At 40.9% G+C, this 18,227-nt stretch overlaps 1 protein-coding gene across 8 annotated transcripts in view; it reads right to left on the bottom strand.

Moving 5' to 3' along the window:
* Positions 1 to 18,227, bottom strand: part of LOC144478604 (protein pangolin, isoforms A/H/I/S) — a 329,927-nt gene that overhangs the window by 12,230 nt on the left and 299,470 nt on the right. For 5 of the 8 annotated variants that reach the window (XM_078196685.1, XM_078196694.1, XM_078196632.1 and 2 more), the window contains 7 exons: positions 15,993 to 16,080; positions 12,386 to 12,481; positions 11,364 to 11,501; positions 7,211 to 7,296; positions 6,977 to 7,107; positions 5,712 to 5,877; positions 284 to 353 (listed from right to left, as the gene is read on the bottom strand). In XM_078196685.1, coding sequence (XP_078052811.1) covers positions 284 to 353; positions 5,712 to 5,877; positions 6,977 to 7,107; positions 7,211 to 7,296; positions 11,364 to 11,501; positions 12,386 to 12,481; positions 15,993 to 16,080 — 775 coding nt within the window. Of the gene's footprint in view, positions 1 to 283; positions 354 to 3,038; positions 3,220 to 5,711; positions 5,878 to 6,976; positions 7,108 to 7,210; positions 7,297 to 11,363; positions 11,502 to 12,385; positions 12,482 to 15,992; positions 16,081 to 18,227 lie in introns of those variants that run through there. The other 3 variants (XM_078196641.1, XM_078196667.1, XM_078196675.1) reach the window with 2 other exon arrangements.

Genomic DNA, 18,227 nt, shown 5'->3' with positions numbered 1-18,227 from the left:
GAAATGAATTATTTAAAGATCGCTTGGAAGTGGAGTCACGAAGGTGATCGAGCAGCTCAGCTAACTCGTAAAGTAGTCGACCATCATTCACCACATATAAAGTAACTTCTTCTAGTGGAACTACATGACTGACGTGAGACTTCTAGGTCCTTCTCAACACTTCTCAAGATCGAATACGTATATACACGCGACCGGAACAGCGTGCTCAGCTTGTCGACAAGACGGTATGTAATTCTCCTCTCAAGAAGCAGCGAGTCAAACCCTCTACACGATGCACACGTACCTGCACGGCTTGCACCACTGGCTTTGCTGATCTAATCCGTACCTGGCGCGACACTTCTTCATGTTGTTACCTAGAAAACGAGAAATGTGCGTCGATTAGCCGCCAGTTGACGTTCTTTCTCTCGTTTAGAAAAGGGGAGTGGCAAATACATGTGTATACATTGCCACATTTCTCACGTTTTGCCAGACGAATGACATACATTGACAATTCACGTTCAATTCTTCACAAGTAATACTTTCCCATTATATTGTAGAATTAATGTAATATCCTTTGGTGAAGTATGTATATTGATCCTGTATGTATAATCTAATCGAATCGCGTGGTTGAAATGAAATTCGTATTAATTTTTTGCAGTTATATTTTTAATGCCGACCGTTTTAATGCAATCAACTACAGAAATTAAAACTACTGTTCAACTTTGGCAATAGAAATTTTAATGTTCCATACAGTGACTAATTTGTCTTGAAAATTAAATATTAATTTAAATATTTTAATTCTATTGTCGTATGCAGTAGCTATGTAATAAATGATCGTATATGGACTTTGTAAATTTGAATAAATACGACATCAGGTTATAAAGAACTTCATGAAATTGACAATAAAACAACGTTCATCTGATGGTCAACAGTACTGAGAACGTGGACCGAATTCGACGTTTGTCAACTAGTCATGCGTGTAACAGAACGATCGCGACCGATTGAGCTTGATCTGATTAATGACGGGCAGTGATTTTTCCGATTAACGACAGTGGCTTGCCGATGAACCCTCATTCCACCGGAAACATTATTTTTACCCGACCGTCAAGCTTGTTCCGTGTGTAAATTAGTAGCAGAAATATAGTTTCGCAATTGCTCTACCGTGAATCGTTTTCTTTCGTTTTCAAGCTCAAACGGCCCGGAAAACTGGCAACATATATATAATTATATTTGAAACGCGGAACCTTCTCGGAAGACGTTAATCGAATGGTTCCAACCATCGATCAATGAATTAAAAAAAAAAAACAAACGAACAAGATTCTAACTGGAAAAGGGCTTCCAAGAAGGATCCTGCATATCGGTAAAAAAAAGAGAAATATTCTGTCAAGCTGAGTATAAATGGCATGCAGCATAAAAACGTTAAACGGCGTATAAAAAACACGATCAAAGATCATAGCTACTTATTAATGTCGTGAATCTGTATTAAAACGCAAGCCTCTAGACAATGAAAAATATCGGAGACGAATGTCAAAGTAAAAATTAAAAAGAGAAAAAAAAAATTGATATAAATATACAACTAATCGGAAAACAGAGAGGAACGCTCGAGCGATCGAGCGTCGTGATAGACTCGTACATGTACGGGACTGAGAATAATTGAGTGACTAGAGGATGATCTTAGAAAAACCGAATTTGCGAATAAAGAAAAGGTGAAGAAAAATGGGACTCGTGTAGCATAAGAAACGCCGTAATTAAAAAAATATATATGAGGGAACGCACAAGATTAGAAAGAAAGTAAAATATCAATCAGGAAGACGGTTAAAACAGGCAACGTTGAAACGATCAAAGGTGGAGGGGGTGTCAGTGAAAAAATAAATTCAAACCAACCAGCGTATCATATAGAGAAAAAGAGCAGGTGAACGATAGGGCATGGAGTGAAAGTAAACGACAAACACAGAAAGAACGGAAGATATTGAAGGTAGATAGAAAGACGGAAAAGGAAACGTGAAGAGAAGATTCACACAAAGTAAGAGAGAGAGAGAGAGAGAGAGAGAGAGAGAGAGAGAGAAGGGAGTGGAAGAGGGAAACAGACAGGCAGACAGAAAGACAAAGAGACAGACAAAGAATTAGAAGAACTGGCTGAGGAAAGCGAGAAATAGAAACAGAAATAGACTGAGTGGAAATTAAAAACGCTCAGGATTGTCTGATTGCGGAGTAGGTCCCTGTAAAAATGCAAGATGGCCAGCGTCCCCAAAGTTGTATACGTAATTAATAATTAATAAATGCTGTGTTCATGTGCGTGTACGTGTACTGAATACGCGCGCTCGTGTTTTTCCACGTGATGCTTCCCGTTATATATACTCAATCTATATATAATGGAAATCTGTCTGAACAAAGCACACCGGACACGCACGTGCGCATGCGTACGTGCACGCCCGCGTCACGCGATTAGTATCGCCGTTATAATCTTCGATCTCTTCTTCGTCGATCGTACTTCTATTTACCACGGTATTCTTTATCTTGACTAAGACAAAAAGAAAAGTAAAAGAGAGTATATATATAATATATATATATCTATATGTATATATACATATATATTTATACACATAGAACAGAATAAAGAACAAAAAAAAGGACGAATAGTTACATATACGTATATATATATGTATATATAAATATATATATACATATATTTATTTATATATATATATATGCGTGTGCATATAATCGTAACATGATAACAATAATTTATATATATATATATTATATAGAATATATATATAATAATAATAATAATAATGATAATAATAATAAATATAATATCGACCCAAAACCCCAAGACGGGGGGAAAACATGCAACATAATGTAGTGTAGCAATATAAGAATGTATATAATAATTATAATATAGTATATGTAATAATGAGGGGGTAGGGGGGCTGCTGAAGGGGTTGTTTATCAATAAATCTCTTGTTGTTGCTGTTGTATTATAATGGGGTGGGTTGGGGTGTAGGGTCGGGGGAGGAGTATTCTGTAAGAATGTGTGGAGTGAGGCATGTGGGTACCTCCAGGATCACTGTTTGTGTCTTGTTTGCGCTTCCTCTTCTTAGTTCGGTTGGTATTTGCGCGGGAAGACCAGTCAGGGTACAGCTGCATGTGCAACTGTCTCTCCCGTCGCGCCAACTCATAATACTTGGCCTGTTCCTCTCGCCCTAGCGCGTGCCACTACCGAGAGAGAACCAAACACTATTTGTAATTGTGCATGAACCGTGGGCTAAACAACATTTTAATCAAGAAGACAAAAAAAAAAGAGTTTTACTAAAGCTACTGCCGCCACCCTAATTGGATCTTTCGGTATATCAATCGATCGATTTTCTTTTCCTTTCTTTTTTTTCCTGGGATTGCTTTTGCTCGGAGTTACTCAAAGATTCCTTATGTCTTGTTATGTTTATATATACAACTAGATATACATATATATATATAAATATAAATTCTGTTCGATTGGAAAAGCGTGGTTCTTGGTTTTCTTTCTTTATATTTATATATACGTATGGTTTATGCGTTCGACGCAACCATTTTGTTTAGCATCTCGGTAACACTGGGGTCCCTACTTTCCGTTTAAAGTGCTAGAAGAACAGCCTAGATTCTCCCCTCCCCCTCGGTCGCACCGCTATTCGTCGTTTATCAAATGAATAATATTGAGATCGTACAGCGTGTCTGATAGAGGATCTACAACGATAACAACATCGGTTGAATTGTGATAAATAGGAACGACGTTCGCCATTCTGCCGCACATACATGACGGACCGCTGTCCTGAGCGCGCATCCAGCGGAACGACGATTCTCGACTGGTCTATACACTGAAAAAATATACTGTAAATGCATTGTTCAATACAAATCATCTTCTTTTATATGAGTGCCACACAAAATTCAATAAATCATTACGGGGACACAAAGGGTTTTGCAAATATTCCAGCATTTCGAAGAATGTACAATGGAAAACAGTGGATCACAGAAATTTCAAAACCTGTCCAATTTGCACGATATCCTCATTAATACAGTCATCGTTCTCTTAACCCCCATGTTGTCTCCGATCATTACTAATCGGTATGAATTTGAATTTTCTCGTTGACTCTGTACTTGATCATTGTTATTCGTGGTTAAAAATGATTGTTAAACAAAATTCAAAATTTCATTAGACGGTTGCTATAAATAAAATGAGAATAAAATGAAAATATTTAGATGTTCGTATAATGCAAAATATAATAATAAACAAAGTATATTGTGCAGAGATAAAGAGAAATAGTATTTAAATACTGTAATAATAATAATTAAAGTAATTGATAAATATTCATGAATACCACTTTGTAATAGTTATGTCTTGCCGAAGTGATCGGAAACGACTACGAAAGATCTTTAATGTCAATTGCATTGAGCATTATATGAGGGTTAATTAATTACGACGATTAATGAGACGCCAAGCACTATATGTATATGTACATATACAGCAAAATAATTGCAATAAGTTCTTTTTTCAGTGTATTCATGCTCTCAACTAGTACATATTATCCATTTACAATGAACGGAAAGCATTCTGCATCGACACTTACCCATCGCGCTGCGAATGTCAAATGTTAGAGAACGCTAGAAGGAGATCGATGAATCAAAAGACATTGCAGATAATAATACGTTAGTCGGAGCAGAAAAACCAGCGCAGCCGTTTCGTCGGACTGTAAAATAGTCCTCTGGTTACAATACATCAAGAAATACGTGTCGAAGACCCGACAAGGATCAGCGGTCCCGTTCAACAATTTCCCGGGCCAACTTCGTCCTGTTCACTCTACCAGACATTCCGTACCTAGATCTTTGATCGAGTCGTCGCTAGACTCGTCGCTCTACGTTTGAAGCACATTTCACCACGTACGTGATCGTTTCTTTTGTATACACGATTCTTTTCAAAAACGTGAACGGATACCGCTTTAGGGAGTTTGGCCAAATACAAACAAAAATTGATTCATCGTGAAACGATGGTCGCATGGATCCGCGGCTAGAGAGTCCGTTTTTTCCTCTGCTGCGCCCGACGCATCAAGAGTCCGAGGCTGCAGGTATTTTTCCCCAACAGACAATCCAATAATTCAATACAAAATCGAAGTCGAAAAAATCGGAAACAATCGTACTACATGAGCACGGTGGACGCGTGAGTACGGGTGCGTACAGACGCGTACACGTGTGTGTGTGTCTGCGCGCGCGCGCTCCGCAAGAGCAGTCGTTTACATTTTTCTTTATTGCTTTATGGTTTGTTTCTTTTTTTTTTTCACCGTCGATTCGAAAACGACGTACACGTCGAAGAGTGACTATGCCAGAATCGAAACTCAAGAGATCAACATCTCGTGAATGACAAACGAACGAATGGAAACTGAACGAAAAGGAACGTAATCAAATATTGTCGTGAAACAAGTGAGAATAAAACAAATGTATAACGAAAAAAAAAGACAACAAACAATTGGTAACGATGACCAACCAACAACAACGAACAAAAAACAAAACGTTATTATTGAATGAAAAAAAGAAAATAAAAACGAAAAAATCTATAAACAAATGAACACAAAATAGTGTAAGTAAAAATGAAACGCACAGAGAAACTTTGATCGTTTCAATATCAACCAGTAGGTAATCTATATGTGAATTATTATAATGAATTATTAAGGGCCTGCTGTTCTAGCACTGGAAAGTGGTACCTCCGGTGGGATCTGCGGAGCGCTCTTTCTTCCTCTTCTTCTTCTTGCTGCCGTATCCGTAGTTATCCCTGGCACTCCAGCCGGGATATCGTTGCTGATGAAGGTGGCGCTCCTGCCTGGCCGCCTCATAATACCGCGCCTGCTCCTCCCGGCTTAGCGAGTGCCACTGCGTGTCATACCCCCAAAATTCAGACTCTGTTTCACAGTATTAAGCCGTGCACCGTGTCCCTTTCCACGCTTTTTCGCGTTCTTACGTTTATCGACATTTTATCCGAAAATATTGTACAAGCGTTTTTTTTTTTGATCCAGCGACCGGTGTCCTCGTCGCAAACCCACCCCTCCGTTCGATTGACGCCCCCACCCTCCTACGGCCGAGATTCGATTCATATTTTTTTTTTCCATAGATCCCACCTACGATGCTCTCATATCTTTTACTTTCGGGACTAATTTATATCAGTGCCTCGAATGTACTTGAAACGCATGCAATTTTACAGATTACACATCTGGGGATGATAAACACAGTATATAGTGATTTTCTGGGTCGCCAAGTCAACATTTTGCTTCCGAGCATGAAGGCAATCCGAAGAACATAGGTTTCATTATCGTTTCTATTTTCGTTTTCGATACTCGCTGGAAATTGCGAACCGTCAATTAGTTTGCTTCGGTTCCTTAGTTTCGAAGTTTCAGTTCGGTCGAAATCGACTGGGTCGCTCGAGGCCACTGACTCGTCGTCACCCTCCGTCAGAATTACCAAAGCTTATCGTTACATTCGCGAAAGCCAGTGCTTTCGTCGAGGTATGAATTTAGAGATTCGGTATGACTTATCGTGGAGGAAGTGGCTTTGAACGGTCGACATTGTTTGGCCAGACTGTAGCACGAATCCATCGAATGACGGCAACGCGTTTGAAAACAGAAAAGGAGGAAACAGAAGAAAATCTTGACTTTGGCATATGTCTGTTGCTTTTGCGTCGGGGCAATGCGGTTGCTACTATCAGAAGCTTTTTAATCTTTACCGATGGCGAAAACGATACTCGTCATCTTGGAAACAATTGATCGTCGGGACAATCGTCTGATTCTTAAAATTTTACAAACATTTACAAATAATTTTCCAATTTGTCTAGATCGAATATGACACGTTAAATATGTTAAATGTAAACAATCTGAGAAAGATTGTTTCGGCAAATCAGAACAAAGCCCTGTTGCAAATGCGTTCGAAAATAGAGATCTCGTAAGTGTTGATAGAAAAATATGTGCCAGTTACTTACTCGTCTTCCCAATATTTGATTGATAGCAGCACTCTCTTTTAAGGTACACTCAGCCACGACCTTCGCCCTCATCTCCTTCATGTACAGCATAAATGCGTTCAAAGGCTTTTTTATATGGGGTTTCTTTTTATCTGTGCAAACATCATCGACGTATGGTATGAGAAGTGAACCTCTACAGTGAAAATCATTGGATAAACTGTTCACGGATGCCCAGATTCATTAAGCGATCCTTACCTTGGTTATTCTGCTGAGACGAATCCACAGACTTTCCGTTGTCCGGATTCACCAGCGATGTGGAATTCTTCTGTTCTACCGTAGACCTGCCGAAAGAAATAAATCAAGTTATTATTCTCCATAAATCGCTAACAACAAATCTGGATTAACGTACGAAGAAATGATTTATTAAGTGTGGCAACGAGTATTCGAGGCTACGTAGCAAAGTGAGTGGTAAGAAGTTTTGATTTTTACTAAAATTCAGTTTATTATTCACTAAAACTCAATTCACTAAATTCGGATATTTATTGGTACACTTAAACAATAGACTCGATGTATTTATGTGTAGGGTCTCCCCGAAGCTGTATTCTGAAAAACAAGACTACTGTACTGTCAAGAGCGATTACTGTGACCAACTTCCGGGAACAAGTGGAAAACAATGGACAGGATCGATCGGAATCTCGGGACCTCGACAATCGAGGGTAACATCGATTTATCTCTACGAAGCGTGACCACTTCACCAGCACCCGGTATATGTAGAACCGTATCGTGTCACCGGTTCGACGGTGATCACGGGGAATCCCCGGAGCAGAGGGATCGAGATCTGCAGATCGCAGGTGTTACCGTTTGAAATAAGGCTGCTTCGCGTCGTGGTTCAACGGTTGTTCGGGTTTCGTGCAGGACAGGGGATAGGCCGGCGTGGAGTTCTGGGTGTTGCACAGTTGCTCCGCGAGGTTCGAGCCCGGTCCGTCGAAGTAGGGCTGTGGTAGCGCGAGCGGGTTCCTGTGGAAATTCTGCGGCAGCGGCCAGTTCATCTGTTGCCACATGCGGTGTCGGGCCTCGACCATGGCCAACAACTGCACGAAATTGTGCTGGGCGCCGTAAGGAGGCGGCGTCACGCTCCTCGGCACGTTCATGTTCGACATTTGCATCATGTAGAGCGCGGTCAGGATCTTGTGATCGGTGGTGGGCAGTCCCGCCGCCTCGCTGGCCTTCACCGCCTCCTGGAGTATGGTCATATTGTCCTCGATCTTCTCCTCGGCCTTTTCTTCCTCGTCGATCCTGCGGAACGATGCTTCGATCGCGGTTTCCTCGATCTCCTCGGCGTCGTCCTTCTTGATCACCAGGTTCAGTGGCTCCAGACACTCGGGCTCCATCGCCGGTGCACGAGGTCTACGTGTGCTGTTTGCACACTCCGTGGGTCCGATTATGCCCACCGGAACGAACCAGACCGACCCATCGAATTACTACTGTCTGATAGCCTCGAGTCACGCACTGGTCTCATATTGGTGTACCCATCATGTTCGCTATCCTATTTCTCTCGAGGTGTTCATCGGCCCGATCGCTCGTCTGTCCCGCAGGATCACGGTCAATTTCGACCGATCGATTGATTTCGCACTTTGCACACGACTCCTCGTGCTCTATCATGCTGTACAGTCCTCACGGAACAGTCTTTCGGTAAACAGCGTATGTACACATGTAGTACGCACACGAGCAAGCTGATCCACACGAAGGCGACACACACGTGCACGCGCGCGCGCGCGAATTCTACACGATTGTCAGCTTGGCTCAGATGACGACGTGCAGGTCGAGTACGGCGTTAGTCACGTATCCACGGAACGAGACACTGTTCACGCGTATCCTAATCGATCTTAATGGCTCCATATCGTAGACGGTATTCAACATTCATGACCATTCGCTGAATGCCACCGTAAAATGTCTCCAGGGGCGGCACGCCTGCCCGCGTCGTCTCTCTTCCGCTTCTCCCTTTCTCTCCTGGCCTGTTTCCCTTTTTCGTTCACGAAATAAAAACCAGCCCCGGTTTTTGGCTCTGCCTCGGCTGGTGTTCCGATCCTGGCACGCGTGTCTTCGAACCTTTCGCGACGAACCGAATATATCTTTTATCTCTCCGCACTCGGCCTCTGTGCCCTGTTATTCCGCATCCAGGCGCAAAACGCGTCGTTCCTGGCGTCGGTGGAATCACCGAGCGGTGTTACGACGATTGATTATCCGCGAGTGTGGAAGGGGCGGCGGGGAGGAGGGTTGCACCGTGGGGCCATCATCGCGATTCATGGCTCCGCAGCAACGACACCCTACCATCCGCCGATGTATAATTCGCGCGTGGGGGGTGAAGATTGCATTCTCTCGGCTTTCCCTGCGTGATGCCTTTTTTTTGGCGGGCTGCGTGGCGCTACCGTCGCCGTCAGTTATCCGACTGTCTTGTTGGCTTTCCGCACGCAGAACCAATATCGTACTTTGATCAGCTGGCTCACGTTCACGCTGCGATCGACTCTCCCGAAGAGCTCCCGCCGAGCATCCTCGAAAACGGTCTCTCTGCTATCGTATACGAACGTGATACTCTCTAACCAAGGATACGTCCGATTCCCCACCCCAACGATTTTCCTCGTTCTCGGCGCCGACGGACACGTGTGTGCCCGATCAATCGACACGCTCCTCTCTCCGTTTTATAGGCCGTTCTCTCCTCGAATCTTGATAAAGCCGATGTACTCGATTCTTCGGAGACAGAAGGCACAAGTGCACGTCCACGGAGCACGTGGCCGAACCGAAGGTCAATATGGAGACGATCAAACTACCGTGGCGACCACTCGGACCCGCGCGTGTGCCGTTTAACGTCGTCTACGCCGTCTACACCGTCTGCGTCGTCTGCGTCGTTTACGTCGCGTGGTACAAGCTCGTCGGCGTCCGGACGTGTTCCCGTGGTGCACGACGATGCTCCCCGCCTCGAGAACAACGGGAACAGGCCAGCTGATCGTTCATGGCTGGCGTACGCGTGCCTCGAATCCGACGAGCGTGCATGCGGTTTTGTATACGGTGCTCGGGGGCCAGCCGATCGGCCTGGTACTAATGCAAATTAGAAATCTGTTTAAGAGGGTAATGATCAATACATAACCGGCGGCGACGGTGGCGGCGGTGGCGGCCGGCAGGCGCAGACGCTGTGCGAAGAGAGTCATTCAATAAGTGTTATACGCGACTCCACGCCGAAGGGGAAACGACTGCACGAGGGGTTGAACTTCCCGGGACGTGCTACCCCCTATGGTCGGCCATGAAACTAGCCGTCAACCTCCGATCGAACCACGCTTCTTTATCAACCGATGAAATGACGATGACTGTTGGTACTCCACCACTTTCGCCTTTTATCGATGACAGAGAAAAATGTTATTCCAGTTTCAGCAGCTTCCTGATCGATTGCAGGACTCTTCCTTTTTCAAGTTACCTTGCCTATTTTATCGCGTTTCGTTACCGAAGAGATAACAAGCTATATTTGTCCGCGAGCTTTGAAATCTTGCGGGAGTCCGCCTAGGGGAAGCACACCCTCTGTACGTTCTTATTTGCGGAACAAAGTAGTTCCGTTATCCTTAGAGATATTGTAGGTTTTTCTACTTCCGGTGAATTCTTCGGAGGTAATAGCGATGTTGAAATGATTAAATATCCGTTCGATTATTTGTAGCACATGTAGCGAGTGTAAAAATATTGTTTAACGTCTGCTTTTGAGAATGTGCAGCTTCTGCTTTTGCACGTTTTCAACGAACGATCGAGAAGGAAATTCTTGTATCATCGGATACTGCTTGACGATATTTCGCTTTTTATTATCTGTATATTCTATAGCTAACACTTATTCAAATAATTCACCACGTAATTGTCCTTCGGAAAAATATTTACCAAGTCTACCGATATCGACAACAAAAGCAGCAAAATTTATTTCGGCCAAGCAAAACTTATTAATTCGTAACAACGATTTCTGATATTTCGCAAGATTTCGTGCAAGATCCATTTTTCTGATAATTTAGTTGACGATCGACTCCAATCGACTTGTAGCAATTTTTGTATACTTTCTCTTGTCGATGTTTAAATTCAATTCCTTTACACTGGAATTTGCATTGTTGCGGATATCACTTTCGAAGATCTTCTTCGATTTTATTAAAAAATGCATGCTATAAATTCGCCGTTGAAGAGTTATCTTAAATGGTCTTAAAACAAACGAGATGGTCGAAACGAGAAATCAATGGTTTGGTCGTTGGTAAATCGTGAACTATAAGGTGTATTAGGGATCAGGAAGATTAAGAATAAATGTGCGGACGCGTTACTGAATGAGATCGACGTTCGGTTCGCCACGGGTGATTCAGGTGTCGCTAATAGGTCGATAGAAACGAACCTGTGATTGTGATCCAAGGAGGAATGGTCCGTTTTCGGCGTCGAGGGCACTAATGCGTGTGACGTTAGCGCGTGTGCGTGTGGACTCAGTCCAGGATGTGGGGGCATCAGGCCCGTCGGCGAAAACCGGTAAAGATCACTGAAACAGCAATGTTACTTGTAATTGCGCGCGATGCAGCAAGCTGATTGATTCGATCCGAGATTAAATGTTTCTAATACTTTCTAAAATAGAAACATTGGAATTATTAATCGCGAAAGAACTCAAGACTTTCAATTTTGTTTGATACCTATTAGTGTGGAAGTTGTGTCGCTTGGAAACAGAATTTGTATACTTACATCTTGAGGACTTTGCAGATTTCAGATTTCATTTCGTACGTTTTCAGTGGAAATCTACTAACATTTACTGTGTCCGAATATTCAACTCGTTTCCAAATTCTTTCATAAACTGACTTTAAATAATCAATACAATATTGGACCAGTATGGAAATAATTGTGGTTTTTGACACAATATAACCTTTTTACTACATATTATCAGCCGATTATGTTCCCTGCTATACTATCATAAAGCGCGCAGTTCAGTCCATTGATTCGTGCTAATGATTTTTGTTTCTACCGTTTTATGGCGCAAATTTGGCACGATTGAAAAGAAAATACGAAAATACAAGTTCGATCGACTTGGTCAATTCTGTTTAAAATTGAGTACACAATCACAAAAATGACCGAACATTCAAAACCACAATTATCTCTACACGAACCTAGATATTCTAGATTGCATTTTCTAAAAGTCCACAATCTTCTGAAAAGGTTTTTAAACTTTCAGATAAACATTTAAGTTTTCATGGAATTTGAACGTCAAATGATTAGAAAACAGTTAGAATCAAAGAAAAATTCTGTTCTCGCTTTCTTAAGATCACTGAACAATGGAATGTATTAAACAGACTTCGAGCAATTTAACATATAACTAGAATTCGAATTTTCGAAACATGGTAAGGTCAATAACTTCAACTTCGATCACCTACTAACCTTGGTAAACTAGAACTTGTGATGGGCAAACTCGTGGGATACGGACTACGGAAGCCAGCGCTTGCCGGGGAGATGGGGTACATGCTTGGTGTGTGCCTGAAATGAAAGTGTAGCATATTAGAAAATCAATTTCGATAAACCGGTTAAATCGGCGATTACCGATACTCGTATCAACGTGTTTAACCCTCTTAGAGCCGACCAGAAGAGTCGTGCGTATCCGTGTGAAATGTGCCAAACCTATTTGATATAGTTTGCTCAAATTTCAGAAAGAAATTACCAAAGTTTTGTAAAACTTGATAATTAGAAAATTCAAAAGGAAAAGAAAAATTAGATGTGACAGTGTTATTCGTTAAAAATATTAAGTAAACAAGATTTTCATAAAGCTATTTCGTTGTTTGGCACTAAAAGGGTTAAGACATCTCCTTTGACACGTATCTTTCAACCTCTTCCAATACGGTTTCTTCCATAGTTACCAAATATGCAAATAATTTTAATCATTACAATAATCTCCATTGCTATCCACTACTGTCCTCGATCTGTCAGACAACTAACGTATACCATTGTTAAAAAAGCTGGGTAGTTTCAAATCGATAAAATCGTCGATGCGATAGATTAAAAGAAGAGGATTAGCCCGTTGAATAATTTCCCTAATAAAATCAGGTAAATTTTTTATGATTGACTTTTATGCGCAATAAAAATTATCTTCATCAATTGCAACAAATTAATGAGTCTATTAGATATTTTTTCCCTTCCTGAATAATTTCAAAGAGTTTGAAATAACACATACATGTCTCCAAATTATTTCAATTTCACCTATCCATGTGTGTCATAAATGCATCAAATCCGTAGTCCATTCGTAACAAAAGAATCAAATATTTCGATTTAGAGCACATTTAGTAATATTCCAATTTAGCAAATAACGTATCAAATCTTTATCACGAGCCTGATTCGTTGTTATTCTGTAAGGGGATAATACAGAAGCGTATAAAACTCATGACAATCTATTCTAAATTACTTAAACTAATACAATTTCGTCTATTCGTAACTCAAAGCGACAAAATGCTGTCCAGAAAATGTAGTGACATTTCCTTTTAAACTTAATCAATCCACAAAATTAATTTTAAATTTAATTTGTGGTTCACGTATCCTTTTCACACCAGCGTTTCTTGACCTACCGCAACCACTTCACCTGCAGCTCCATTGGGAACCTAAAAACGAGAATCTCTTCGCGCACCGAAATACACGCTTTCGGTATTTTCCCTTTTCGTCCGGAGGAAAAAAAACTACGGTTCCGCCCTCCTAATTGAGAAGAACAGGCCTAATCATCTGTGGAAAATCTCAATTTGGGGTGGTTCGGGCAGAAAGCAAATAACAAGGAGGGGAGGATGAGGGGCCCGGTCGCGAGAGCAAAGGTTTCTGCGGTCGCTGTGCGTTCTACGTAGCGTCTGAACACCACTGACGATGGTGGCTCGGTCTAATAGACCGGAACAGAGAGGATGACCGGCTGACCAAATCAGGGAGGGATGGTCGTTCTGATTTTCCTTGAAGAAACGGGATCCGGATAGGGAATCCAACCCACGGCTATTATCCCATCGATAATCCGTCGCATGGACACTTTCGGACCTCTTCGATTCGAGTCACAAATAGACGATCAAATAAATCAAATTTTATTCATTTGTGAGCGTACATCATTGATCGATACTCGATGTAAAAACTTTGTCTGTTGGTATTATTTGCTTCTTAACCCCTTGACGTGATTTGACGTGCCTGGCACGTGATTGAAATTCTTAAGAACAACCTAGTAAGCATGGGTGTTACTTCCATTTTGATAAGACGAAAATAAATTGTGTACTCTTCTTATTAATATTTAAGAACTCAGGTAAATGTAGGCACACTATAAGTTTTCTTCATCTTCTTCGTAAGAGATTATTATACCAATCGAACAAATTTTCATTATTTAAACGTAAAGAAAATGGTTTCGAATAGTGAACGAATAGTATATTTCGTATACCATTTTACTAGTTATGGACAACGTGAAAAATGTATTAGAAGATGTATAAAGTTAATCCATGTATTATGTCAATGTATTGATTTTTACCATTGTGATAGAAGGAACAAATGACAGTTTAACTGTTTTCTTAACCTTTTCAAATCGAAGGTAAATGATTGAATAGTTCTTAGCAAATTGTTCGGCAACGATAGCGATTTTATGCTCAAACTAACAAGCCATTTGGACAATATAATAATTTAACACCAGTCTTTAAAATTATTACAAGACTGAGAATTTTAAGCATTTATGACAAAAATGATTAGATCAAATACAAGATAGTAAAAACATTTAAAGAAAATATCTTCTACTTTACTACTACTATACTTTAACTGGTTACAATAAAATAAAAATCCACAGTTACTTCATACATATTATTTGAAGAAAAATAAAATTAAAGTTCTTGTAGGTTATTAGTAAAGCAATTAAAAATTAATAGACGTCTGTTAGATAATATATTAATGAAAGTGAATAATGTGTAGATTGCAGTATATGCTTGTTTGTAACGTTAATTTGCATGATGTACTTCCAGTAAAACTAAACACCCAAAAGAAATTTTCTACACTAACTAACAACATACAAAAACAAGCAAAAATTTCTGCCTTTAATCATTTTAGTGGGCTGACAATAATGTATGTTTTAAATTGATTGTAATTCGTGCGTCTTTTTCACAAAATGCATAAAATCGGAAGCCTGCTTATCGAAGGAAGACTAAGATCAAAACTATTAAATGCTTTCAATCTTGCCTATAAACCTGCAAATTGTCAAAAGATCGATATTTCTCGACTACCGTTGTTCTCTCGATAGTTGGTCGATAACGATGAATGATAACCGCGACCCGTGACAAGCTTGTAAACGTATCACTCGACGATTAAATCACAGTCGAAGTGAAAGAAACCGGGACGAAAGAAGAATTGCCGGTGAGTAAATAAAAAATCACGTGTCCCCTCTGCCGAGCGCGGTTGAATCGTTAGTACGCGGAAACGCAGTTTAACGACTGTTTGAACGCGGAAAATCGGACGTTTCTTATGTAAATCGCTGCACTCGGCATCGCATCGGGGACTTTATTACGGGAGAAGCGTATTGATACCGGGGCCACTTAGCTCGCGACCTTTTCATTCCCCGCACTCTCCAACCCAGCCCACTTCTCTCCGGCGTTTTCTCTTCCAAAGTCTCGGTTTTCTTCTTCGCGTACAGTTTCCCCCGATACAAAAATCCGCGATTCTGCTAATCGAGGAATGAAAACTCCGACCAACCGGTGGATTATCTCGGCGGTAACGAGATTAATGAACTCCCACCGGTGGACCGTCACGGGAATCGTTAATTCGAGTCTGCACGTGCGCGAGGATGAGAAACGAGGAGCGACAACGAACGCGCGCGCGCATGTATGCCGAGCCAGTCGGCGAGTTTAATCGTTCCTTTTATCCGGTGAGCGAAGACGCTTGCCAGGGGTAGGATCGATCCGGTGGTAAAACCCTCTCGGAAGACAAAGATGAGATTTATCATCGAGCTGTTTGCTGGTGACGTTTTTCAATCGGTGAAAGCGTGTATTGAACTTACCAGGAAGCGACTTGCGTCATTTCCGGGCTAAGCATGGGGTACGGATATTGACCCGTGGAGAAGGGATACATCGGCGCTCTCGTCAGACCTGGAACAGAAATCAGGATATGCTGGTTGAATCTCGTGGATCGTTTACGGACGGTCTCTAATTTTCGAATCGTTTAAGGGGGGGTGGGGGGTGGTGGTCTTTCTTTCGGTATATTGGATATACTCGTTCCTCTTTCTCAAAATCTACCGCAGCTAGTGGCATAGTGGATGTGCAGCTTATTGGAAAAAGAATCTTCGAATATAGAATAGAACAAAATATACAATCCTGACAATGTGCTGACTTTACTGTACTCTTACCTTCAACGTGGATGATAGAGTAGAACGTCGATTAAAATAAATGGTCCTTCTAGGTCAACCTCTTGCCGCACTAACCCCTCACAAGTTAGACTCGTGACGGAGATTTATAACAATAAGCTATTAGGTATAAATGTTCATCCGTTCCTTTAAGTAGGAATCAAATTTTAATCTCTTGTTACCAATATTTAAACATTCGAGTAGATGTCGGCACACAATAAATATAAAATTCCTTTTTCTTCTAAGAAGTTAGTGCGATCGAAAAAAAAAAGGTAATCATAGTAAATGTAAAGAAAATGGTACGGCAAGGGGTTAAACCTAGCGGGTATCAAATGTGACTGACATGTGTTGCTTCATAAGAATGGGAGATTGAAATTATGCAGATTTTTCGCAATTTTCATTATAACGTAGACTTGAATTTAAAAATTTGTTTAATCATTTCATGTGAAAAAGTCTTTATAATATCAACATCTTGGAAACAAAACATGTGAAACTAGTCAAAATGTCCGCCATGATAGGGTTAGTGTTAATATCACAACTATCGAGATATATTTCACACGCAACTAACTAACCGTTTTATTGCCCTAACATTTATTTCCTGCTGTTTAGCGCGGATAATCGAAGTTCTACTGTCAATCCGGTTGTAGATCGATTTTTAAAAAAGTTTTTGGCTAAAATACGTGTTCAACGCAATCGGTTGAATGATCATTGAGAAAAAGGAACATGAGCACTGATGAACGTAATTTAACACTTTATTTAGTGGACCATTGTTATTATTAGTTTTTCCAATGACTAAAATGTACACAAAAGAAGCTCAATAATTTCCTTTTAAACATGAGATTATTGTAATTTTTGAAAGAATTTTAAGAAATTCTTAACTGCCGACCTTCAAAAAGTTTAACACTGTGATACAGCCAACAAATAAAGTGCTAAAGAAGAATTGTAACAATACACTTTCTTATTTTCTCTCCTTCCTTGTACTATACCATTCAGGATTCTCTAAATCATTCTTTAAACAAATCATTTTCATTGCTCTTCTACTATTCATTTTTTATAAGCCGGAATTGCTAAAATGGATTGTTTCGTATCTAATATTTCCTTCTTTATGCAGAGACGTTGTCGAATTATCATCGTAACGTAGCAAAGTATTCATACAATAATTGACACCTAACGTCATGTTGACGACAGAATTTAATTTATAGCTATTCCTAAATTAATTCTGTTATTGTTATTGTGATAGTTAAAATTGAAATTAAATTCCAAAAATGTGCATTACCATTCAATTCACACAAACTACAGATGCAGAATTTGTTCCTTAGAAAATACCAAGATTAAATTCAAATTAGTTAAAACAATTTCTGCACTGAACGAATGCAGAATTCATAACATTTCTTTGAATCCTGAAAAACAAACGTTCCGCTGAAGCACCAAAAAACTGTAAGAAATTGCTGCAACAGACGCGATCGTCCAAAATCAAAACTACCCCACCGAGTCGATAATTACACCCCGAACCCCAGGTTGCTCGATCATCGTTACGCAAGGAGACACACGCTGTGATAGTAGGAGCGACGGAAAGGGGGTGACCGAGCTTTTATAGTAGCGGTATCTAATACAAACCGGTACGTGCTGCGGAATCGGTCGCGGGCCGAAGAACCCCAGAAACAACGGCTGGCTAGTATAAGTGGGGTGCCTTTGGCGAGGCAAAGTGTAATTGGCTTCATAAGGGTCGACGTGAAGCGGCCGGAATATCGGCAAGCCTGAAACCGCTTGACGAGGCCAATACTTCACCCTCTTCGACTCCCTGTCCCACCCCTTTCCACTATACCGTTCTCGTTGTAGCGTATGGACGGACCGGATAGATGGACTATTTTTTTCACTTTCAAATCCCCACTC

Source organism: Augochlora pura, chromosome 1 (genome assembly GCF_028453695.1).
Source record: "Augochlora pura isolate Apur16 chromosome 1, APUR_v2.2.1, whole genome shotgun sequence".
Lineage (NCBI taxonomy): Eukaryota > Metazoa > Arthropoda > Insecta > Hymenoptera > Halictidae > Augochlora > Augochlora pura.
Note: the sequence above shows the minus strand (reverse complement) of the source record. Positions and strands in the feature narration are given on the sequence as shown.